Source organism: Artemia franciscana, chromosome 1, assembly GCF_032884065.1.
Source record: "Artemia franciscana chromosome 1, ASM3288406v1, whole genome shotgun sequence".
In the NCBI taxonomy this organism is placed as follows: domain Eukaryota; kingdom Metazoa; phylum Arthropoda; class Branchiopoda; order Anostraca; family Artemiidae; genus Artemia; species Artemia franciscana.
This window is the reverse complement of record NC_088863.1, coordinates 3631059-3658120: the sequence shown is the minus strand read 5'-3', so window position 1 is coordinate 3658120 and position 27062 is coordinate 3631059. Positions and strand designations below refer to the sequence as shown.

At 33.6% G+C, this 27062-nt stretch overlaps 1 protein-coding gene across 1 annotated transcript in view; it reads right to left on the bottom strand.

The window, feature by feature from the left end:
* The window catches only part of LOC136024637 (E3 ubiquitin-protein ligase Ubr3-like), a 259618-nt gene extending 233178 nt beyond the window's left edge, over positions 1-26440 (bottom strand). The window contains exons 1-5 of the mRNA XM_065700068.1: positions 26313-26440; positions 14746-14944; positions 10938-11151; positions 8432-8560; positions 3482-3614 (exon numbers count right to left, since the gene is read on the bottom strand). Coding sequence (XP_065556140.1) covers positions 3482-3614; positions 8432-8560; positions 10938-11151; positions 14746-14944; positions 26313-26333 — 696 coding nt within the window. The 5' untranslated portion in view covers positions 26334-26440. The remainder of the gene's footprint in view (positions 1-3481; positions 3615-8431; positions 8561-10937; positions 11152-14745; positions 14945-26312) is intronic.
* Between the last annotated feature and the right edge of the window lie 622 nt (positions 26441-27062).

Sequence of the window (27062 nt, the reverse complement as noted above, 5' to 3'; positions counted from 1 at the left end):
TAGAACTGCAATCCTTTCAGCTCTTTAAAGACTTAAAGACTCTTTTAGAAAAAAAAAAGGTTCAAAATGTGTTAATTTCTTGGAAATTGTTTCCTTTTTCTTTTGTCTTCTTTTGCGCAAGATCAATTGGACTTCATTTATTCTATTTAATATGTCTAATTTATCTAATCTATTTAACTTTAATTTTTAAATTTTATTTTTAATATTTTAAATTTTATATGTATAAAAAATATTTATAAATATGACAATTTATAAATATAAAATATTTTAAACTTTATATTTAACTTTTTTCTTCGAGTAAGTGACTCGTATACCTTCTTCATACTTTACAGGCCAATGAGCCTTTGGGAGGATTAGTATAGTGCGTAGCATGTGCATTTCATTATGTTTATAATCTTATCTTATCCTTTAAATTTATAAAAGATTATCAGTCAGCGCCCGCACTTAGTACACAACTTTTCACGTAAAATGGCTACTCCCGCGCGAATTAGGGTCCTAAAAAATAGGCAATTATTTATTTCTATATTACAACAAAATTCTTATGAGTTAATAGTGTCACGGCTACGTCATCATTGTAAAAATTGACTTAGTACATCACTGTAAACCTGTTTCTGAAAACTTCACTAGACATGTATCCAGGGTTGCTACCCCTGCTGATTTATCACTATTTCTAGTGATTTTTTATATTGCCTAAACAAAAAAATCACTTAATCAACACATGAATCACTAGATTATTAAAAAAAAACACTAGAATCTAATGATTTATTTTCCAACGGGCGGCAACCCTGCATGTATCCTGTCGACTATTCTTTATGTCAAACCACTACTGATAATGAACGGTAAGTAAAAATTAACCATTGTCGATAGAAAACAAAACTCTAAAATAGCAGAATTTTGATATCAGTAAATGCACCAAATGAATCTGGGTTTTATGTTAATATGCAAACTGAGTTCATTTCCAATTAACCCATAGGAAGTTATTCCCACATTTTGTAATTGATTAGTGCAATTGAATTACAACTTATTGCAGCTGATTAGAATTGAATTTTGTCACCGACTACAAATGAAACCATTTTATTTCAAAAAATATTAGCAGGGGTTATGATTTTTTTTTTTGTAACAAGAGGGGAAAATATCCCCAAAAGAGGTGTGGTCTTTATCAGCTTAGGCATATCCGGAAACCCCTGATGAGGAGGACTAAAACCCATACCTTCAAAACAACCAAACATTCCAGCTTTTTATGAGAATGATAATGAAAAGAGTGATTGAAACATAAATATAATGTCCTAGTATGCCCAATTATAATAAATAAAAAAATTTTTAACCGAAGCGAAGTGGTGATTTTTGCCATCTTCTGGAATAAAGCAAAAATTTTGTCCAAAACAGGACCAAAATAATCAAGCACAATTTCCAAGATAAAATATCAAATATGTCAATAAGCAAAATGTCGATCAGTTTCAAACTGACCTAGTCAATCACTGAAAAATTACTTATATTAATCTACCAGCAATCCGGTGCGAAGTCCTTAATATATCTTCTTTTCTCAGTACGAGCACTAGCTCTGTCGCAAAAACTTACAAAATTTTGAGAACAATAATATAAACTGGTGATAAACTAATATGAATTGGCCAATTCACAAGAAGATAAGGATGGGGTATGAACTTTTTTTTCATTCCTTTAATAAAAATTAAAAAAAAGTTTTTGTTTTAGGAATCTATAGAGGGAGTAGGCTTTTGAGATTTATCTTTTTATGGAGGTAAAAGAAAACTAATCTAGGGGGACAGTTGGAAATTGGCATCCTTGGTAATGAACATTTTAGCATTAAAACTATTCTTGAAGTCATGGAAATACAAAAAAAAAAAAAAAAGAAATTTGCCAAATTTGCAAGTCCTTGAAAATTCAAGAAAAAAAAATTAAGGGCAAAAAAAGATATTCTACAATTATTTGTCTCTTCACCCCTGTCAACTCAGTAGTTAATACCAGAAAGGAGAAAAAATTAGTGCCAGATCCTAACAGAACCAGTTTAACCAATTTACTCGTGCAGTTGTTTTTTTACTAGTAACTCTATTAAAATATCTTAGGAACTTGATGACGGTGTTATAAAAAAAAAGCGTCATTAAGTTTTCAATTTCTTTTTCAGACTACGGAAGTTGTTTTAAAACATACAATTCTAATTCTGACGTCTGGAAGTAGCGTCATCCATAATTTTTCATTTTTGGCTTAAGGCTGCTACACACCTTGTTCCAGCATGGCCACTAGTGATTATTTCCATCCCGTTAAAATTATTAAAGACAGACCACAAATGTCTGTTTTTTGTTCTTTTAAGTGGAAGTACACTGAAGCATGTAAACTACAAACCCATTTATTATCATACGTGTGGTCATATATGAGATCAATGCATCACATTTGACTATGGATACCATTGCCCTCGATCTTCCCCTCTTTACGGGTAGACTCCATCTAAGTATTGATCTGAATAACCTCTCGTTACCATTTAGTTTACCATTTGGGTTATTAATAGTTACAATTAAGAACTACTTTAATAGCGATCGCTTAGCTGGAAACCACGACATTCTTAAAATATTTGTATTTGCATTAATTTCCCCTCTGTTTTATTATCAGAAAATTCTATCCACGGCATTCTGTAGACTTGGTGTGTTTCCAAAAAAACTCTCCAATAGCTCTAGATAATCCCCCAAAAAATAATCTGCTTTGAATAGCAACAAATGCTTATGTTGAAATTAGATTATCTTTTTTAATTATGTGGCAGTTAATCTGGAAACCACGACATGCTTAAAATTTCCAAATTTGAATTAGTTTTCCCTCTGTTTCATTATCAGAAAATTCTATCCATAGCATTCTGTATAATTCCCAAAAAATAATCTGGTTTGAATAACAACAAATGCTTATTGAAACTTCCACATGTTGTTGAAACTTCAAATAGCACATGGAAACTTCCATGAGCTTCCGACTTCTCTGATGCATGTTTTTTTTCGTCCTTATGGCCCTTTTGAACCTTTATTTTGTTGTCTTATGTTTTTTCCTTTTTTAGTGAAAAATGACACTTTAACAATTCAATAAATTTACTATCAAAGTAATCTACTATAAAAAAAAGTCAACTATCAAAGCCAGACCCTGTAGACGTCTTTATCATTTTGATGTTTATTACTCAGATTTAGTGGACAGAAGGAAAAGTTGTTTCATCCCAGGGCTAAGAAACATCTTCATCATTTGCATTAATTCAATACAGATATAAAAAACTGCATCTTCACATACAAAAGGATGTAGCAAACATATCTTTATTTTATAGCCTGATTAATGAAATAATTAGATAATTAATGAAATAAAACTAATAGATAATTAGATAAAACTTAATAGACAATAATAGATAAAAAGATAATTAATGAAATAAAACTAAAAAAGTGAAAATGCTGATTTTAATCACGTTTAAGAAAAAGCGCAAGCGACAAAAAACCCCTACCTGGGGATTGCATATAGTAGATGTCATAACCTGACGCATAGCAGCTCCCAAACTGCTGTATTCGTGCAATAGTGAAGCCATCAGGTCAGCTTGTGCTACAGGCACTAAAGGGTCGTCTCCATTTGCCAAGTCACTGTAAAAACATACAATATGTATAGACAAGAGGAAGCCCTAAGAGAAAGTGAGAAAGCACAAGAGAAAGCGAGAAAGCATAAGTTTTAAATGTGGGGATCGATCAAGGATTGGTGTCTTCTCTTGTTGCTTAAGTTTTTCATATTATTGTATTAACTTTATGAAGTGAGCTCTTTTGTTTATTTGTTTTGAGTTTAGTTATTTAGCCTCCATACTACGGGCCATGGAGCCTTATGGAGACCATTGGAATAGTGCTCTAGTAAATATTTTTGTTGCAATAATAAAAGGAACTGAACTGAACTGAAAGGGCTGAATTAACGTCCTTTTCTTCTGCTAGCCGTGTAGTGCACGAGCTTGCCGACAAACGAGTTTTATTTCTATTTCTAGAATAAAAATTACATTAAAGGTATATTCCAAAATCTAGGGGGTAGAAACCACCCCCCTGAAATGGGCATCTTCAATAAGGCAGCATGCCATAGCCCATGAAACGACTAACTATATAGTAATCAAAGACAAGAACTATTTTAAATGAAGAAGTACTAACAGTTTTAGAAATAGAGGAGAAATCTAAAATAGAATAAAATACAATTGGAATTAAAATATAGTATTCAGAAATAGATATGAACTCTTATCAGTTTGAGAAATAGAAAGTTAAAATAAAAATAGAATTGAGATAAAATCTTAAAAAGACTAGAGATTGGAGCTATAGTGCTTTTAGTACATCCTTAAAGCACCCCCCCCCCAAAAAAAAAAACTTACTCCCAGGAAAATTATGGACAATGACAACGAGTGGATTAGATTGGAATTATTTACCGAAAACCAGGGAAAGACACGTGAAAAAAAGGATAATGAACAAATGTATTGCTTGCACGAATGTGTTCCAACAGCAGAAAACACCAGCTTGTACAGAATACTTAAAAAAAAGACTAACTTAATTACTTAAAAAAGATACTTTTAAAAAATGAGTTAAAATACTTAAAAAAAGACTAAGTTAAAAATACTTAACTAAAAAATACTTTAGAAAAAAAGTTAAAATACTTAAAAAAAAGACTAGAGATTGGAACTATAGTGCTTTTAGGACATCCTTAAAGCACCCCCGCCCAAAAAAAAACTTATTCCCAGGAAAATTATGGACAATGACAACAAATGGATTAGATTAGAATTATTTATCAAAAACCGGGGAGAGACACGTGAAAAAAAGGATAATGAGCAAATGTATTGCTTGCATGAATGTGTTCCAACAGCGGAAAACACCAGAAAAAATAATGGACTATAGAAAAAAAATTAAGAAAAAAAAAATCGGGAACAGCTTCAGTATTTCCACTTCTCTTTTGGAACAATCGGTAAAACCATTTTTTGGTTCCAGCTTTTGCGAATAAAGTAATGCGTTCTAAAAGCGTTAAAATGCAGACATAAAAGAGCCAGATAGAAAATGGGAGTTTTGTCAATTTTTTTTCCAGCATTGACTCTGTTTCTTACAGGTATTTTGGAAGCGACTAGAAGCTCAAAAATAATACAAAGAAATTATTTTTGAAAATAGGTACAGAAATATTTCATTCAGATTTTGTGCAGACACTTTCAGGCTCCACAGAGTAGCCCACTAAGTTGAGGATGGCGACACAAAATTTGAACAAATCGAGGACGCCGTGTCCTTAACCATGCTTTGGGTTGAGCGAATGAACTTTTTTTTACCGCCTACCAAAACAGTTGTTCAGGAAAAATAAAGGAGAAACGCAAAGTCACAGCTTAATAATATTAGCATAACTGCAAAAAGGTAATTATCGCCTAAGACACCATAGACAATAGCCATCTAAGATAGCCATCTTAGACAATTGTCCCTCTTAGAGGCAACTTAGTGAAGAGGAAACTCTAGCACTTAGTAAACAAGAATTCAAAAACACATTCTAAAAAAGACCGTTAAGTGAAGAAGAATCCTCATTTGAATCTAATTCAAGAATTTTAACTATTATTTTGATTAATCTTAACGGTAAAAGTAAGTAGACAAATCTGTTAGAATTTAAAAAAATTGACTGAAACCCCCCTAAGACGGTGTCTGATCGAAATATAAACTGTATCATTCAAATCTCTATAGCCAAAAACTCAATATAGAAGATTCCCCTATCTTGGAGAATCTGCAAGGAAAAAATATCACACAGGAAAGAAAACTTCAGACCAACTTCCTGGTCGGAAGGATCAATTATCAGATCCTTAATGGTCAGAACCGACCACTGATCCTACTCTACAAAATATTTTTGAAATACTTGGATTAAAGAGAATTTTCTCTCGGGGAAACTCGAGGAGTCCCCCAAAATTCTAAATTTTCTTGAATTTCTAGACATTTCTTATCCAAAGTTCAAAATAATTTGTTTTCATCCTCCTCCTCCCAAAAAATAAATCCCGGGTACCTGCCTGTAGTGAAAGCACACCTGCTATGTCGAAAACTACGTTGAAGCAGATGCTTATAACATCAGTGTGTATAAATGAGTTGTTGAGGGTGAACTATATTAAAGTCTAATATCTTGAGCAGGAAGGAGAATACCTTTTTTCCCATGGGGAGCATGTCTTCCTTTTTTCCTCCTCTTTTTTTTATTTTCCTCTTCCCTTTTTTACTTGCCATTAGTTGGGAAATGAAGCATCATGGAGTTTAAGGGCGCATATGATAGGAAATTACTATATCTTTGATTTTTGTAAGCAGTAGAAGACAATCTTAAAACAAAACACTATTTTCGACAAAGACTGCGTCTCCATATACAGAACAATGGAACGCAAGTATCTTATCTGGGCTATGATGTCATTTGTCTCCAAAGCTTGATTCTCAATGGTTCCTTCTTCACTATTCTACTACATATACAGAACAATGCAACGCATGTATCTTATGACAAGGTAACGCATCTATCTACTGAAAAGTTGCTTTTCTGGGCTATGATGTCATTTGTCTCCAAAGCCTGATTCCCGGTGGTTTATTTTTTACTATTCTACTCCATATACAGAACAATGCAACCCATGTATCTATGACAACATAATGCATGTATCTACTCAAAAGGTACTTTTCAGGGTTATGATGTCATTTGTCTCCAAAGTCTGATTCCTGATGGTTCATTCTTTACAATTCTAACAAAGAAAAAGCCCAAAGGTTTTTCCAATATGTTACAATAAAGAGCAAAGTTAGAGTTTCAAACGGCCAAAAAGAGGGAGGGAGGAGGGGGTTACTTCGACACTTTTACTGGAAATAAAAGAAATTGTTTATTCTATTTTAATTCCCTCATTTTTTTCACGTAATTTAGTGAGAAAGACTCACTTGGCAGATCAGTTTCAGGTATTGTTGTATAATATAAAAACCAAGAATGACCACAAAGTAACGGTTTCAAAGATTAAGCGTTTTCCGTAGATTTCCATTAGTTTTAATATCTTCTGTTTTGTCGGGGTATGATTATGAATTTAATTTGTTTGCTGAAAAATCTGTAAAAGCTAAAAAACTGAATGATAGGTCGAAATAAAATTGTGTGCCCAAAATGCAGAAACAATTATCTCGGAAAAGCTACCCCCACCCCGTAAAAATATCAACAATTCTAAGCAGAATTGCCTATAAGCTCCATACAATTTGCAGACAAAATAATACGTTATATTTTCAAATAATTGCATTCCAAGGATAGGACCCCAGTACTAAAACGAGCGAGGTCATCTTCTTAAAAGAAGGTCAGAATGTTCTTTTGACCTTGTATTACAATGGATACAATGAGGGGAGTAATATTTAAATGGGACAACGCATTACCTGTGCTGTCGGGAACATTTTTTTTATCTGCTTTTTAAGATCAATTTACGAGTCAGTACAATGTTATACTTTTTTAGCTACATCCTGCCAAACGATTATTTATAACTCAGACTGATGAAAACCCCAGTTCCAAAAAACTAATGTAACGTAACATTTAAGCGACTTATTCTGAACGATAGTAACATTTGTAACGATACGTTATATTTTCAAATAATTGCATTCCAAGGATAGGACCCCAGTGCTAAAACGAGCGTGGTCATCTTCTTAAAACAAGGTCAAAATGTTGTTTTGACCTTGTATTACAATGTGTACAATAAGGGGAGTAATATTTAAATGGGACAACGCATTTCCTATGCTGTCGTGAACATTTTTTTTTTATCTGCTTTTTAAGACCAATTCACGAGTCAGTACAATGTTATACTTTTTTAGCTGACCATCCTGCCAAACGATTATTTTTAAGTCAGGCTGATGAAAACCCCAGTTCTAAAAAACTAGAGTAACGTAACATTTAAGCAACCTATTCTAAACGATAGTAACGTTTTGAGTGTTGAGCAACGCGGGCGTCAAACAACGATAGCATTTGTACCGTTTAGGAGAGCTCTATTACTGCAAACATATAGTTGTTCTATTTGGTAAGTCAATTGTTAAATTTTGGCAAGTCAAGTTATATAAGAGTTTGTTCTATTTGGTAAGCCGAATGTTCTACTGAGAAGTCAGTTTATTGAAAGTAAATTGAAGCTAAAATTTGACTACCACTGGCACATCTTCTACTTGAATAATTCAGGATTCCTCTTTGAAAAAAAAAAAAACTAAATAAAAAAGCTCAAACTGAATCTAAAAAAAATTGAGATCAGGCGGTGTCACAGCCAGTTTTGTTTTCATTTACTCGTAATTCAAAAATAGAAGCTCTGCACTGAAATGACTACACTAATGATCTTCTTAAAACAAGGTCGAACTGATTTCTGCTTTAATATTACGGAGAATAAGGATATTACATTGTGTGTGATGGGGGGGGGGGCAATATTTAAAATAGAACAATGCATTACCTGTGCTGTCGTAAATGTTGTAGTAGCCTCAAATACAAACGTGGCATTGCAATTTCAGCAATGCATAAAAGACTCCGAGGAGGAACTTTTTTCTTTATGTGTGGCTTTGGTCGATGTCGTTCACAAAATCTAGAAGAATGATCTGTTAAAGCACACTACTTTCTATTTGAAAATAGAGGGCCAAATAAAAACAGATAACTACAATACGAACAGACAGAATGTTTTAAATTCACGCCCGAAAGCAATTTTTCGATAGAGAAAAAAAAGAAGAAGAAAAACTGGTCGTTAAATAGCAAAAAAAGGTAGAAAAAGATAAAGAAGAACAAAAAAAAACAATATAAATATAACTGCCAAAAATTAGAAAAAAACGTCGCAACCGGAGTTTCTTGAGCCAACAGTGATCTAGTAGCCTAGAAAGCAGTATTTTTAAATTTGACCCATCCCCCCCACCCGAGAGAAAATGTATCTGATACTTCACCTTTTTAGTGGTCTGGCCTATATACAACTATGGTATTGAACATACTCGAATTAAATTTTAACAGATTAAATATATATATATATATATATATATATATATATATATCTGGTACGTACGCAGGGGAGGGGGCCTTCGGGCCCGGACCACCCCCCCCCCCCCGAAGTTTTGTGCAATGTTTAATTTCCCCATGGTTTCTTGGGATTTCTGGCAAAAGTAGGACATTTATTAGGAATCTAGATACATGTGTGAAGCCTTTTTTGGGGATTTTACAGCATGCAATTATCCGGTCAAGTCACTGCCCAATTATTAACCCATTTTCTGTCTAACTTTTTACGCTCTTTGAAGTAATTAGCGATTGTACTGTTTTTTTTTTTTTCGTAAAGAGGGTTTGCTTTCCACAACAAATAGAATTATCCTTGATACTAGGGCGTTTATCCCCCCTTTTCAGGATAAAAAACAGCTTTTAATGGATCAATTTTGGAAACTATCATTTTTCATTAAAATCGATGTTTTCGCAATAGAAGAACTACCCCCCACAGCACCCATATTGCACTGTTAACCCTAAAATTTCCCTTTCAGTGGGATATAATAGATTAATCACTGGTTCTAAATCGCTATGAACATAACCTGAGCCTAAGACGTACTTTTGAGGCTTCAGTCTTCTTCCCCCCATCCGCTACAATACTACATATTAAAGTTAATTTGTATTTTTCGATATATGTGCTTTTTGCATTTATTTAGTTACTAAATAAGAAAAAGTACTACTTTATATCTGCTGTTTTGAAGGTTTTGCCCCCCCCCCCCCGAAAAAAAAGATCCTGCGTACGTGCCTGATATAAACTTATTTCTGTAATTTCAGGACGATATTGTGTTTTTGTTATGGCAATTCGAGTATGTATACAAACTAGAAAACAAAATATTATAAAAGCAATAGACAAAATAATATAAAATAATAAATAAAATATAAAAAAATAAAATAAAATAATATAATATAGCAAAATAATATAAAAGCAATAGACAAACTATACACAGAGTATTTTACAGCCGATTTGCAAACAAAAGTAAAACTAGTCTAGATTGGATTATCATATGAACATACACTGAAAATTGGACAATTTAGAAAAATTGATTTTTTTGTGGAAAACACGGGAAAGTTAGATAGTGATAGTGTTTTAGTTCTGTCCCCAAAAAAATTCTAAAAAAAAATAAGTCCCAAAAATAAAGTTACGTCTTTCGTCAAGAAATACGTGCCTTAGTTCTTGTGCTCTAGCCTTCCCGGTTGTTTTTTTATTTAATTCGAAATGTTGTTGTTTTTTTTAAGAGAAATAAAAAAGCACTGTCTTCACTTTTCTATTGGTTAGTTCGAGTCCGAGTTATAGTTCTGGTGTTACTGGTTATTTGGCTTAAAACGGAGTCGATGGTGTGACTCTGTAAGCTCAGCCAGAGTCGACCCAGCTCGGTACCTGGAAAAATCTGGGAAAAAACACGGGTCAGATGATTTGCCCCCAACCAATCATTGCACTCCCAGACGAAAGAATTGAATCGGGTGATCGGCACCTGTGCAGTGCAAACCATTGGTCAGCATGCGGAAAAGTATTTTAAAGTAATTAAGGTGGATTTCCAATTTTAAGTTTCTGTTTTCAACTAGATATTGGCTTTGGTCTACCGACTTCAGGGCTTTAGATGTGTACCCTCAGGGCTCTAGATGTGTACCCTCAGGATTCTAGGGTTAACGTCCAGGTCAAAGAAATCGTGTTCAAGAGAATTAGTTGACCAAATCAGATACTCTTTTCTTGCAGGAGAAATCTTGCAATACCCCCTACAGATCAGGGTTGAGTATACCTATGCTCAATCCACAGATTTCAAAAGTTGAAACAAATCGTTCTTATTCGCTTGAACAATTTACTAGTAATATAAGGACCGGCTAATGCAGTATGTCATTGACCTGGCAACATAGGCCAAAAATTTAAAACCATAAAATAATTATTCAAAATATCATTTGAATTATTTAAAATTATTCCAAATTACCCTGATTCTTTCATAACAGAAGAGTCACCGCAGTCACAAGCACCACCAGCTTGACTGCGAAACATATTGAAGTCATGGCCGCTGTGGTCTCCTCTTTGAAAACAGTCTGAGCATAGTGACATACATGGAGAAATTCCACAGGTCCGGCATCTATAAGCAACAAAATTTGCTGTCCAGACAAGTCCACAGGTGGTAGCAGTGTCATATCGACGAACTAGAGAAAAAAAAATGCATTATTAATCCTTTCCCAGACAATTAAAGCCAGAAATATAGAAAAAAATCCGTCTCATCACATGGGTAAAAAAAAAATAAGTGAAAGAAAATGGAAAATTACAGAGAAAGGTATTAAGAGAGGAAAAAATGTTGCAGAGAAGCAATAGGAAACAGAGGATGAGACTCTGAAAAAAGATTAAATGAAAGAAATAGGTGCATATTTCCACTCAATATCCCTCTTCCATTCCCCCTTGAACTCTGAACAAATCTTTTCAATATTTTTTTTATTGAAAATCGATTTTTTGGCATTTTCATGGATACAATTGAAGATGCAATAAAATTACGTCCCTCCCCCAGGTTTTGAGAAATGTACTCCCCCCCCTCAAAATTTCCTTAAATTGACGATACTGGGTTCCAATGATAAATATTAGGCGTTGTTCTATAAATATCATAGACAGTACTGTCCTGGATATTTTTTTCTTAGGAAAGTCTGACATGCATAAAACACTTATGATTTAAATGGGGTTGTCTTATTCTCAAAAAGAAGAATCAATTAACTATTATTATTAACAACATTATTACTATATTATTATTGTTACTAACTATATTTATTATATTATTATTAACTATATACTATCATAACTATTATTGTTATACTATTATGTCACTCCACAATGCCGAACTAGAGTCAAACTGTTGAGGTTCTACAAGAGGATTCACTGTTCATCACGCTCGGTTGGGCAAATTTGGACGAACTGCGAGAAAACAAGCTTTTTTTCAAGATGTCAGTTTAAGTTTTTATCTTTAATTTTTTAAGTATTAAGTCAGTCTTAAATTTTCTTATATACATTATTATTAAATAACAATATACCAGTTGACTAAATCAAGATTCCGACAAAATTTGACATTTCTTAGTTTAAATTGTAGAATAAGGGTTAACGGCTAAAGAGACCAGGGAAGAACTCAGTGGGCCGTGTCCCCCTCCCATTATTAGGTACTGTTTCACACATTTTGTATGAAGAAGCAATTAACTATTAATATTGTAAAAAAACAAGCTTGTTTCAAGATGTCAGTTTAAGTTTTTGTCTTTAAGTTTTTAAGTATTAAGCCAGTTTTTAATTTTCTTGTATGCATTATTGTTAAATATCAACAGACCAGTTTACTATACCAAGATTCCTACAAAATTTGATGTTTTTTAGTTAAATTTTGGAATAAGATTTAACAACTAGACCATTTGTTCCCAGCCGGTTTCGGGCCATGCCCCACATAGGCATTTCTGAAAAGCCGATGCCTTGTGTCTTCCTCGTGATTTATTTGGTGAACATGGAAAGGTGGTAGATTCAATAAAATTTGAGCAAGAAACTTGACAGTGGAATAGTTCTGAGAATCAGGAAAATTTGCTTCAAAGTTTTGGTTCATTTTCCTTATCACAACACAATGAAAAGCTGTAGATTTTCAAGTTCCTAAATTTGTGAACTTGTAATGTTGTATATTGTTCAAATTTTAGAAGAAAATTAGTTAACCTATTTTTATTCAAAGTGGAAACATGTTTTTGCTATCTAGTAACTGGTATATTATGGTACTTTATAATGTCTTTAGGGGATCTTCATTTCTTTCTCAAGCAGACAGGGACTCTCCACATATCTCCTAATGGTCTTTGGTTGCTATGTAGGTAGTGCTTACACTGTTGTCATGTGGGCTCGAAAAATTAATCTGCAGCCCAGTTGCGCTATTGCCCAACATGAGCTATTACCTTGATCAGGACACTGTAGTCCCAGAATTTGATTCAGTGATGAGATTATACGAAAGTATCTCTGTAACCATCCAAACCAGAAGAAGAAGAGGAATATCTGGCAATCCATTTTGGCTAATCCCTGTCCCGGTTGGAAAAAAATAAAAAGAAAGTTTGTTGGTTCAATAGAATTTGAGCATGAAACTTGACAGTGAAGCAGTTCTGAGAATTAGGATAATTTTCTTCGCACTGATGCTGATTTCGGTTCTAGGAAATCTCCAGGTTCCCCTGATTAATTCAACCTATCACTAACACAGAGGAAAGGAGCTGAAGGATTTCCTTGGGAGGAGTGTACATAAAGAGAGTACATTACAAGGGTCTAGTTTTCCCCGAGGAAAGTCTTTTGAAGTGAAGGTGAGAGAATTTCCTTGTGTCCCCCCTAGTGCGCCAGTTTTTAGGTACTATAGATCATACAGTTCGTGGTAACAAACTGTAGCAAGGAGCAACCCGGCTCAATAGTTACCAAAACTCTAAAAAACAAAATTTTGATACCAATAGCTACACCAAAAGAATTGCATTTTAAATATATGAGTTTTTATCAAGTTAAGTCTTACCCATCAAAAGTTAGGAGCCTGACCTTTGACCAGTGTTTACATATAGTAATGGTTATTGGGAAGTGTACATATGTTTTTAGGGGAATTTTTTTGGTTGGGAGGGTGGGGGTTAAGGATAGCAGGTTATGTGGGAGGATATTTCCATGGAAATCAAAAAAAAAACAATGAAAAAATAAATATGAAAAGTTTTTTTTCAACTGGAAGTAAGGAACAGCATTAAAGCTTAAAACGAACAGAAATTATTACGCATATGAGGGGCATTTTATGAGGGGCATAAAATGTTTTTAGGGGAATTTTTTTGGTTGGGGGGGGGGGGGGGTTGAGGATAGCAGGTTATGTGCGAGGATATTTCCATGGAAATTTAAAAAAAAAACAATGAAAAAATAAATATGAAAAGTTTTTTTTTCAACTGGAAGTAAGGAACAGCATTAAAGCTTAAAACGAACAGAAATTATTACGCATATGAGGGGCTCACCTCCTCCTAATACCTCGCTTTTTACGCTAAAGTATTTTTAGTAATTTAAACTATTTATTCTACGGCCTTTGTGATTCATGGGTGATTCTTAAGGAATTGAGACAAAATTTAAGCTTTAGTGTAAAGAGCGAGGTATTGACGAGGGGGCGAACCCCTCATATACGTAATAAAAACATACGAATATAGAAGTTCGTTACGTAAGTTAATTCGTAAATAACGTATATTTTTTACTAATAAAAACGTTCGTAGAAAATTAAAAGTGCTAGTTGCCTTTTTAAGTAACCAAAAAATTAGAGGGCAACTAGGCCTCCTTTCCTGCTCCGTTTCTCCTCAAAATCTTACGATCAAAACTATGAGAAAGCCATTTAACAAAAAAAAATAATATGCAAATTTCGTTTTAATTATTCCTCTGCGGAGAGCCAAAATCATAACACGCATTGATTCAAAAACGTTCAGAAATTAAATTAAAAAAACAGGTTTTTTTCACTGAAAGTAAGGAGCGACATTAAAACTTAAAACCAACAGAAATTATTCGGTATATGAAAGGGGATGTTCCTCCTCAACGCCCCGCTCTTTAAACTAGAGTTTTTTTTACTGTTTTAAAAAGTAGGGTTGAGGGAAAGAGTTAAACTCTAGCGTAAAGAGCGGGGCGTTGAGGACGGAACAGCCGCTTTCATATACGGAGTAACTTCTGTTCGTTTTAAGTTTTATTGTCGCTCCTTACTTTCAGTTAAAAAAAACTTGTTTTTTTATTTAATATCAACAAGAGCCTACCTATGACTTGAAATTCACTAGGAGTCCTTCCACCAGCTATTAACCACTTGATCCAATCAATAGTATCCCAGTCATCAATGGGCTTTAAGGGATTTAATAATTTGTCCAATAGAAGATTAACTTGTGATGAATCTGAAGAACTGCTACATTGGGCCTGGATAAAACTAGCACATCCACGCTTCCCCTTCCGCATGAGTACCTTCAAAATAACAAATAAAAATATTAAAAATATGATTAAATATAGTACTTGCACATTTTTCTTGAAAAACACTATGTTGGCCATTTTATCTGTTTAAGAATAATAATAAAAAACATAAGCCATATTTTGACATTGTTTGTGCGTTTGATCGCACCAAGAATACTTATCCAGCAAGCCTGATTACTTATCTTTAACGTCTTATGAGACGTAAATGTAGTCGGGGGATAGGAGGATTGCCACTTGAAACGGTCAGGATTAGTTGTTGGATAAGTGATGTAACGTTTTATAAAACAATTTAGTCATTTCAAAAACAGACAATCATGAAATTAAATTTACAGATAAAAAGGGGCCAGTGCCGTAATAGCAAAAATGGCACAACCTATATTTACACTGGAGTAAACATGATCATTTTTGTTATTACCTAAGTTAGCCTTCAGCTAGCACGTGACATGAAAGGTAGTTATCTTTATCTCTTACAGATTAGATCTAGAGAAGTTACTGATATGTTAGATAAGGGACACTCGAACACATTCTGTGAGATAAAGAATGTCGCCAAAAATTACAGGGAGGGGGATGGACGTTGAAGGTCCTCATGTAGCATAACTCCATAAATACTATGTACGGTTTTGAGCAATATTGCAAGAATTCAGAAGGGGGCCATTAGAGATTTTTTTTTTCCTTTTTGGCGCCTTAAATGTCAAAAACTAAAACCTATTTTTTTTAGCATGCAGCGCTCATAGGATGAATTTTTTGAGCGGAGAGGTATAATATATCAGTTTCTTTAACAGTTAGGCTGTCCGGATATGTTGGATAAGGAATATTCGAACACATTCTGTGAGATAAAGAATGTCGCCAAAAGTTACTGGGAGAGGGATGGAGGTTGGAGGTCCTCATTTAGCATAGCTCCAAAGATCATGAGAGTATAAAATTTTGACATATTTCAACTTTATGAAAAAATAAACTAGCTAAAGACAATTCAGTAGGAAGTTCTCCTGAAACTCTTCTCCTGTAGCCAGTCAACAACATAACTACTAGTTAGGTATTTATTTTTCAGCTTAACTGTCTTACTAAAACATGGCGGATGGGTCACAACTCAGCTCTCTTACAAATTCCAAGATACAACTTTCACAGTAGGAATCAAGAATTTAGACAACACGGAGAAAATGGAGATTACATTAAAAGCAATATTGACATTCTGGTAAAAATTGACTAGTAGTATAGTATGTAGGCATAGTACAGAGAGTAAATCAGCAAAAATTAATGGAACCATTTATGCTTCAGCTTAGACAGAAACCAGAAAATATATTTGTGATAGTATTGCACAGACTGCCATCTGGTTCTACATCCGTTTAACAAAAAAAAAAAAAAAAAAAAAAAAAAAAAAAAAAAAAAAAAAAAAAAAAAAAAAAAAAAAAAAAAAGATAGATTTGTGAGTGTGTTGTATAGACTGCCATCAAGCTCTATACCAGTTTAGATAAAAACCAAAAGATTCGCTTGTGATTAAATTGTACAGACTGTCATCTGGTTTCATGTCAATTTAGACAAAAGCAAAAAAAAAAGCATTTGGGATTGCATTGTATAGACTTCCATCTGTCTCTATACCAGTTTTCATGGATCTTCAGGATATGCAGGTTAAGAAATTATCAACCAGTTCATGTCCATTCATACTACTTGGGATTTTAAGATTGACCTTTATGAGTTGGATATGAGCCTTTTTAAGGATTTTCTGTTGCTTTACATGTCTTAAAGTTCAGTTCCTGCAACTAATTTATCAATTGGTTTCAATTTTCTGTTAATTTTTTTCTGTCTTCTTCTTGTCTTTTTCCTCTTTCTCGTTTTTTCCTTTCTTCCTTCATCAGTTGAGTTTCTTTTGTACTGAGTAGCGTGATATGAATGTGATTTTAATTAGCTGAGGGTGATAACCTCGCTTGCCCTTACAAGCTTATTGCCTTTCTTGGCAGGCGAATGGCGAATAGTGTTTGTTTTCTTTTCTTAATAAATGTATATCTCATATCTCAATTCGGGTCACCACTTAACTATCAAAGCTTAATGAAGATATTTTTTTAAATTGGAATTTTTCAGGTGTAAGAATTACTATTACATAATAATTAAATAATATTTATTATACAATAAATATCACATAATACTATATTACATATTACACGTGTATCAGACCATTTTGGAGTTTTGGCAAGACTTGAGGTTTGAATTCCCCTAAAGCCAGAACCAAGAAATCCAATGCCATGGGTGTCACCTAGTTCCTTATGTTGCATTAATAAAAGAGATCAGCATTACAAGAATTGTTAAAATAATCCAATTTGTTCGTCAATTTGTAAAAATCCCTGGGCTGAAAATGTGAAAAAAAATATTTTGGAAATAAATTCAAAGAAACTTGTCACAACACTGCAAAAACAAGAATGGTTATTAAAAGCACAATTTGAACAGTAGAAACCTGTTTTCCACAATATATTACTAACACAGAACGTTTTGCCATCTAATAGACCAGAAGAGGTATATCATGCTCTTTCTCAACATTTTGCTATTATTGGCACAAATCTATCATATCATACCTTCTAATGATGATCTTCCCTATGAGTCCTTTATGGGACTCAAACTGATGTATCAATGTATATAAAACCTGTCACTTGTGACTCAGTATGAAATACTGTTTATTAGAAGAGAAATATGTTGGCTGGTAGTGGTTCACCTAAATCTTTTTGTTGAAAACAGCGTCTCCTTATATTTCAAACATTTTAACTCCCTTTATTAATGTGCGTTTGAAACAGGAAATGTCTCCTGATTGTTTAAAAGTTCTTAGAGTAACTCCTATTTTTTAGGGCGTTAATGAGAATTATCTTGGAAATTATTGGTCCACTTTAGTTTCACCTATTATATCTCTTGTTCTAGAATAGCATAATAACGCTAGAATATATAATCATGATACGATCATTTGGAACAGTATAAACTGTTACTACCAAATGCATTTGGTTCCAGGAAGGGTAGAACTACAAAGATGGCATTATCATATGGCATTGATATATAGAAGATCTGATGGCATTGACATGCAGGACATTACAGCATTGTATTTCCGTTATTGTGAATCCCTTTTATATCTGCCTTGTTGGTATAGGAACCAAAATATTATTCAAATATTTGGTGCCACTGATGTAATAACCTCTTATGATAAGTTGGATGCCAAGTTAAAGAAGAGGCTTCCTACAGTCAGGTCCTTCTCATCCTCTTGTGCAATTATTTCAATTTGCATTGTTTATTTTTTTATATTTTAATATTGTTTTGGGTGCGTTTCTTGTGTATGGGTTTTAATCTTTATTTTTTTTTCTGTTTCTCCAATTAATTATCATGTTAGTGGGTTAAAGATAAATTTTTTAATTAATATTTATTTTGGTAATTAATGTAGCTTTTGACAGAAATCTTAAAGTAGCTGGTGTCTTTCTGGTTTTGACAAAGACATTTAACAATGTTGACCACCATTACAAAAATGTGAGTTCATGCAGTAAGTGGGGCTAATCTCTTCAATGAGAAGTTCTGCAAAATGTGGTGTGCCCTAAGGTTCTGTATTAGGTCCTACTCATTTTAGTAATTTTTATTAATGATATATACATTTGCTGTTACAACTGCTTTTAGAATTATTTAGTTTGTCCTGCACCTTCTGGGACCAGAATTACTGTGCCCTTATTCCCAGATGATAAGAAACTGATGTGTATTGCTCCAACTGAACAACTGCTTGCTTCTACAATTAATACAGCAATGGCAAAGACCTACCTGTGGTTAAAGGTAAACTGACTTGACTTAAATATGAGTAATTCTAATTTTGTTATTTTTTTTATGGTCTAAATAATTATTTTTAGATTATGGTTGCTACTGTGGTTACAACCTAGTAAAAAGCAAAGCATGACACATGGTAACTTGAAGTTTGAAACAGCGTTATGAAATCAATCTATTTGAAGTTGATTCAGGAATGGTAACTGTCATTCCAGCTAATCTTTATAGTAAAAGTATATTACAAAAACAAACTTATTTAACAAAGAGCCTGAAACCCCTTGAAATTGGTGCTGGATCTACTGAAAACTACACCACTGGAATCATTATAGCCAGAATCTATGAAAAGAATAATTATATGGTTCCCCATCTCGAACAACAAAGAAGATATCATTTCCACATGGGAAGCAGTGATGTGTCTCTTCTTTTCAATTTTTTCCCCATGGGTGATTACACTGAACCAGTTTTTGCAGAAAACTTGGGAGAGGGCTCATATGACAGAAAACCACTATGTCTAGAGGTTTTGTTTAAGTAACAAAAGATAATGTTACAATTTAATATAATAATAAAATGCTAATATATTCAGGCTAATATAATACAATTTTGACAAAAAAAAACTCTTCATATACAGTACAAGTTGGTATACAACAAGTATTTTTGGGAAGCTACTTTTTGGGGATATGATGTCATACTTGACTGACTCTGTTATCTCAATCACTGACATGTAGACACATTCCTTGAAATGTTGTCATAAACCAGTTTTCAGAGTATGTAAAAAAAACGGTTAATTTTTATCATAAATTGACAGATTCACAATAATAAGTAATCAAAAATAATAGATAACCTCGAAGACCACACTGCCTTTCCATGACGAAAGTATAACAGTTCAAAATAGGGATGAAACCTTTTAATAGACAGTGAACAGATATACAATTTTTAACTGGATATTTCGAACACATATACAGTGTTCATCATCAGCAGTAAAACTAAAAGACATCAATAAAACAAACAAAATTTCATAAATTTTGTTTGTTCTATTGATGTCCATTGATGTCAAAATATCCAGTTAAAAATTTTATATCTGTTCACTGTCTATTAAAAGGTTTCATCCTTATTTTGAACTGTTATACTTTCAAAAATAATAATAGCATTGAGCAATCGCTCCAATGACTCAAACGTCAGGTCTGCTAAAATGTTGAAGTCAAAGAAGCAAAAATTACAAAACTATACTTTATTATAAGAACCTCAAAATTCTTTGCAGCATTGCAGCAGAATAATTACAAAAATAACATAAATTTTCATAGACTATAATAACTACACATCTAAAATTCTTGCAATAATCTTTAGTTTTCTAAAATCTCTATATATTTCATATAGGACAATATTTCATACGAAAAAAAGAATCCTTTTTTTAAGCACTGTATCTTTGTCAATTTAACTTCCAGAATAGATAATCTTAAACTAATTTCTAAAACACCATGATTGCTTTTTCCTAATGGTGGGCAAAAATCAGTATTTGATACAAAATCACTCAACTTGGTTAAACCTAGGTCTAGTGTTCAGGGAAACTGATCAGACCTTAACCTTGTTGGCTCAATCACATGCTGAAAAAAAAGATTTTAAACAACAGCAGATAAAAAAACTTTGCTCCCTACTATTCTCAGAAGCTTCTGTGCAAAGATTTTGCCAATCTATCTTTGGCAAATTAAAATTACCAACTACTAGGAATGGACAGCTATTTTTAGACAACTCACAAAAACACTTAAGCTTGTCATTTAACAAAGAAATTCTATAAAAAGCAACCAAATGAATTATTTTTCTAGGGCCAGTAGCATGTACATCAACACAAATAGACTCAATTAAATCAGGAGACTGAAAATCCTGCACTATGCTGTATGATAGTGAACAAGATATGTACACAAAAATCCCTCTCTTTGCTCTCACATTAACTTCAAGGGAATAACCATTTAAGGGCAAATAGTAAACAGACAGATCACTATAGTTCTTTGGTAAAGCTTCCATGACTACTATAATATGCAGATTTCTCTCAGAGATTTTCAAACTAAATTCATTGAACTTATTGCATAAACAGTCAGCATTAGAACACAAAACACTTAACTCATTAATTTTGAACTTGTCCTTCTTATGGGGCATGAAAATTAGCCAACTTCACAAGTTCTGGTCTATTACTGCCATGACATATCTTCCAACCCTTTTTGCCAGCTGACATCTTTTCCTCAAGCTGTATTTTCAATGCATTGTAAGTCTTTTTCTCAGCAAGTTCTACACTGGTTTGGTCATGAGATATCCCAAACCAAGGACGTCAAGTTTGACATAATTTCATGTTCAATAGGAGAAAATGACAAGCAGCATCACATTCTGTTGGAGATTTAAAAATGATCTTAATTGGTCTAACTTTATTCTCTTGCAGTTTTCCAAGCCTCACAGAAAAACTGCACTTAAAGGAGCAATCTCAAAATATTTTGTCATTTAGAACAGTCAAATTGGTGACATTTTGTTCTCTTCTTGTCTACATTAAATAAAAAAAACAAGTTTTTTCAACTGAAAGTAAGGAGCGACATTAAAACTTAAAACGAACAGAAATTACTTCGCATATGAAAGGGGCTGCTTCCTCATCAACGCTCCGCTCTTTACGCTAAAGTTTGACTCTTCCTCTAAACTCTTCTTTTTAAAACAGTAAAAAACTTTAGCGTAAAGAGCGGGGCGTTGATGAGGAAGCAGCCCCTTTCATATGCGAAGTAATTTCTGTTCGTTTTAAGTTTTAATGTCGCTCCTTACTTTCAGTTGAAAAAACTTGTTTTTTTTTATTTAATTTCTGAACGTTTTTGAATCAATGCATGTTTTGATTTTGGCTCTCCACAGAGGAATAATTAAAACGAAATTTGCATATTTTTATTTTTTGGCTAAATGGCTTTCTCATAATTTTGATCAAATGGTTTGAGAAAAAAAGAGCGAGGGAGGAAGCCTAGTTGCCCTCCAATTTTTTGGTTAATTAAAAGGGCAACTAGAACTTTTAATTTTTTACGAATCTTTTTATTAGTAAAAGATATACTTAACTTATAAATTAGCTTACGTAAAGAATTTTTTATTCTCATGTTTTTATTACACATATGAGAGGGTTTGCCCCCTTGTCAGTACCCAATTTATTAAGAATGACCCCTGAATCACAAAAGCCGTAGAATAAATAGTTGACATTACTAAAAATACTTTAGCGTAAAGAGCGAGGTATTAGGAGGAGGTGAGCCCCTAATATGGGTAATCATTTCTGTCTTTTTAAGTTTTAATGCTGTTCCTTACTTCTAGCTGAAAAAAAAGACTTTTTCATATTTATTTTTTTATTGTTTTTTTTTAAATAATGCTAGTAAATCCTGTGCTCCCTTCATGGAAATTTTCTTCCCCCATAAAAAATTCCTCGATGGAAAGTTCCCCCAGTATATCCCCCTCTTCTCAACCCCTCCACCAACCAAAAAAATCCTCCTGAAAACGCCTGTACACTTCCCAATAACCATTACTATATGTAAGCACTGGTCAAAGTTTGTAAATTGTAGCCCCTCCCACTGGGACTGTGGAGGAGTAAGTCGTCTCCAAAGATATAGTTATAAGGTTTTTAGACTACGCTGAATAAAATGGCTATCTCAGAATTTTGGTCCGTTGACTTTGGGAAAATAATTAGTGTGGGAGGGGGCCTAGATGCCCTCCAATTTTTTGGGTCACTTAAAAAGGGCACTAGAACTTTTCATTTCTGTTAGAATGAGCCCTCTCGCAACATTCTAGGACAACTGGGTCGATACGATCACCCCTGGGGAAAAGAAAGAAAAAAAAAATAAATAAAAAAAAAATAAACATGCATCCGTGATCTGCCTTCTGGCAAAAAATGCAAAATTCCACATTTTTGTAGATAGGAGCTTGAAACTTCTACAATAGGGTTCTCTGATAGGCTGAATGCGATGGTGTAATTTTCGTTAAGATTCTATGACTTTTAGGGGGTGTTTCCCCCTATTTTGTAAAATGACGCAAATTTTCTCAGGCTCGTAACTTTTGATGCGTAAGACTAAACTTGATGAACTTTATATATTTAAAATCAGCATTAAAATGCGATTCTTTTGATGTAGCTATTGGTATCAAAATTCCATTTTTTAGAGTTTTGGTTTCTATTGAGCCGGGTCGCTCCTTACTACAGTTTGTTACCATGAACTGTTTGAAATGCATGTTTGCTGCAATACCAAAAACTATCAGATTTTTCTGTTTGTGAACAATATCTGACAAGTATTGAGAGCTTTTAATTGATGGTGCAGCACTTGCCTCTAGCTTTGTTGTAATGTCAGTAGAAATATTTTTGCTGAGATTTTGTAATCCTTGTTTAGCTGTTTCTATCACTACTTGCTTGACATTTTCCATAAAAAATTCGTTTTTTTCAAATGATAGAATCCACCTCCTTCTTTAATTTGAACTTGAATTAGTCTTTGAATTGAGCAAAAGAGCTGCTCATCTCAGTGTGCACAATTTCTCTCATCTCCCTTGCAGTAACAACTTTGTTGTTTGGCCTTTTCTGTTTGCAAATTGGACACCACCAAACTGAACCCAATCTCTAATTCATCTTTGTGAAAAGCTGATATTATGGCTTGCTCATTTCTACACAGTCAATACAAAGCCATTTTTCACAGCAATCACATGGAAGTGCTGCCAAATCATCCATTAATTTTTTGTTGCAAGCTTCAAACACATCTACCCCTTTGTTGGGGACTGCTGAACCCTTTTTGAACTCATTTTCAGAACAAGTAAATCACTATCTATTAGCCATAATCTGGCAACCCTGCCTGAAATAAATTTGGGGTGCAGAGGTTGGTCTGGTCTAATAAATGATCAAGGGTTCCAAAAAAAATGTTCAATTTAGTCTATTCTGTGTACTGAAGCCAGACTTAGTCACTTGGAACACCAGAGTCACTAGTAAACAAGAAATTTTCAACCAAGAAATTTGCCATGTGTGGCTGTCAGCATTGCCAAAGTGTTTTATCATATGTTATTGAGAATGGTATGCATTTTTGAACTTTACTTTCCAAGAAGACAAAGGATATTCAGGTGAGCCTTTCAGAGAATATTGAGAGGAGTGTTGAACTAAATCAAAACGTGCTACATATATACATTTGTTAAAAGGCTGCAACACAGGAATAACTGAGTACATATAAATTTGGAAAATTCAGGAAATGATAAGGAAGATGATAAAAAGTTAACATTTGCATGCTACTAATGCTATTATACAACAACCATCACTATTACTATCACACTACTCAATTTACAGTATTAAGGGGAAATTTGAACTAAATCAAAAGACACTATGTGCATGCACATTATCAAAATAGCACATCTCACAAATTGATTTGGGTATTAAGTTGGAACTTTCAGAGAACACTTAAAGAGGAAAATCATCTTACCAAAAGACAATATATGAACATTACTGCTAAATATGCTAATAATACTGTTACTGCTACTTATATTGCAACTACTTTTAGGGCTAAGAGCATTGTCATAGCAATGGCTAATTGTATTAAGTTGAAGCTTTCAGGACTTGATGAGATTGATGTCTTACAGACCAAAAGGCAATAGGTTAATACTACTGCTGCTAGTAGTACTACCACTATTCAATAATATTACTAGTAATATCAATACAACTACCATGACTGCTATTACAACTATGCCAAAGGGTATGAAAGTGAAATTTTTGAGAAGTTTTGAGGGGGATAGATGAACTGGACCAGAATACAACATCTGTATGTTTGTTGTCAAAAGGATGTAACAGCAATATTTTAGGAGAAGTTTGGTGTGTGAAGTTGAAGCCAACAGGGCTTGTTGTGAGGGATTTTGAACTAACAAAAAGAAAATATTTGCACAGCATTTTCAAAAAGGTGACAATGCAATATCTGAATATATACCCAGGGCAATATTGATAGTAATTTATGGTAGTTTTATGCTTGGAAGATTATTTGACTTTATTTCTGCTCATTCTTGGCTTAACAGAGCTCTTTAATTTTCTTTGAAAAACTTGTTTTGTGAACAAAGTTTTTACACTAATTAACAATAAGATGGATTTGGGATGGCTTCAAGATAGTTCCTTTATGCAAGCTTAAGAACTACAGCATATAACTTGCCAAGTTACATTAGTAGTAACTTGTCCAGTATAGATGACAGGGTGAGAAATCTTAATAAAGAGTAAGATTAACAAAAAAAACAGCTGTTTTTTTTAAATGGTTGTTTTTTTTATAAAAACAGCTATTTTTCCAAAAAAAAGAACAGAAAGTAGAAACAGATCAACTGTTTTTAACAGGCCTGTTTCTGTTGTTTGTTTGTTTTTTTCATCTTTTTGGTAAAATTCTAGTTAATTGACTTCTTGCTATCTCAGAAAGGGTTTAGGCTATGAAAATGAAACTTTCAGGGATGGGTCTACAGACTAAAGTACATCCTGGGAAGGTATTTTGAAGGAATTACCTCTACTCCTTCTCCCTCTAGAGGGCCCTGACCTTTGATGACCTTTAAAAATATGTGCATTATAACAGTGAAACCTTGCAAAATAGATCTTTGGCTTAATTGAAGTACAACAAAATTGTTTTCAGCTTCATAACTTTGCTCAATTCCATTTTATAAGGTTTTAAAGATATGCCAATACATTTCCTAAATTTTGAAAAAAACAGTGATGTGGCTCAAAATTCTACTCAAATACCAGGAATTGTATTTTCAGAACTAAAGGCAGAGAAAAAGCTACTAGTAACTGAAAATTAAGGTAAAACGTTGTTTTGTCAAAATTTCAATAGGTATAGACCTGTCATGTAGGCAAATTTCAGGGCCCTCTAGAGGGAGAAGGAGTGGAGGTGGGTACTTCAAAATACCTTCCCAGAGTATACTTTAGCCTTTAGACCCATCCCTGAAAGTTTCATTTTCCTAACCTAAACCCTTTCTGAGATAGCAAGAAGTCAATTAACCAGAATTTTACCAATTTTTGAAACACATAATTTAGGATTAAGCTTAAGTTTTGAAGCTGAAAGGAATTTTATTGTGCTTCATTTAAGCAGAAAATCTGTTTTGCAAGGTTTGCTTTAATACAAAGATTTTAAAGGTCATCAAAGGTCACTGCCCTATAAATGGAGATAGGTAGGCCTACTTCAAAATACCTTCCTAGGACACACTTTAGTCTGTAGGCCCATCCCTGAAAGTTTCATTTTCTTGACATAACCCCTTTCCAAGATAGTGAAAAGTAGCTGAACTAGAATTTTACCTGAGTTTATGCCAAAAGCAAGTATTATACTCGAAAACAGCACAAGAAAAGGGATCAAGTGGTATGTCCCCTTTATTCATAGCTCAGTGGACAACTCAATATTTACCAAAATTCCTTGAATAAAGGATTGTACCATCCCCACGACAATAGTATCTAGCTGGAGTTGGCAGGCTAGTCAATCCTATGTCCACTATAGGCTAATTGGGGTAACAATAGCCTTTAATTAATCTTTGGGCTATAAACGTAGAGCTTAAGCTGGGTCCAAGCTATTAAACTAGTCAATAAATCAATGGGTTGTACCTGAGTTTCTGATTCTTCCATTTCTTTTGTTTTTTTTTGTAATATCTTCAATACTAGTCTATTGTGCTTCCTTCCAATGCTTCTGCATAGGTAAGCTTATCCAATGCAAGGAAAACGGTTAAATGAAGGTGTCATAGGCACTATCCACACTTGACCTCGTTTCCGAAAACGACCGCCATGTCGCCGACGTTCACAGTGAATATTTACGCCTTGTTCTCAGGTCCAAACTAGAGATCAATGAATATTAACGTATGGCTTAATAGAAACAAAATAAAATCAATATTCTTTACCAAGTTTCCTCCATGAATCATAACTGCCACGAGAACCCAAAGAACTTGTGGTGAAAGCGGCTTTCAGACAATGGAACTTTGGTCTTGATCTTCTTCACAAGGGCTGGTGGCTTCACAAGGGCTCTGAAAACAACTGTATCAGATGCAACGCTATAGCATTTCCTATACAGAACAGCTCTAAGGCTTCAGTGATTTGTTATTTAATGTAATTAATTAAAAAAAAAACTTTTCCACAAAATAAGTTTTTCAAAGAAAATTAAGAGATCCACTAAACTCAAAATGAGCAGAAATGAAATTGAATAACATCACAAGAACAAAACTTCCATAAATTGCAATCATAAGTCCACCTTATCTCGCTGTAAATGCGATTTAAGGTAATTTAAAGTAATAAGATAAATGAAACTCAAGAAGAACAGATTACAATAAATAGTGGATTCAAAAAAAAAATAAGAAGAAATTT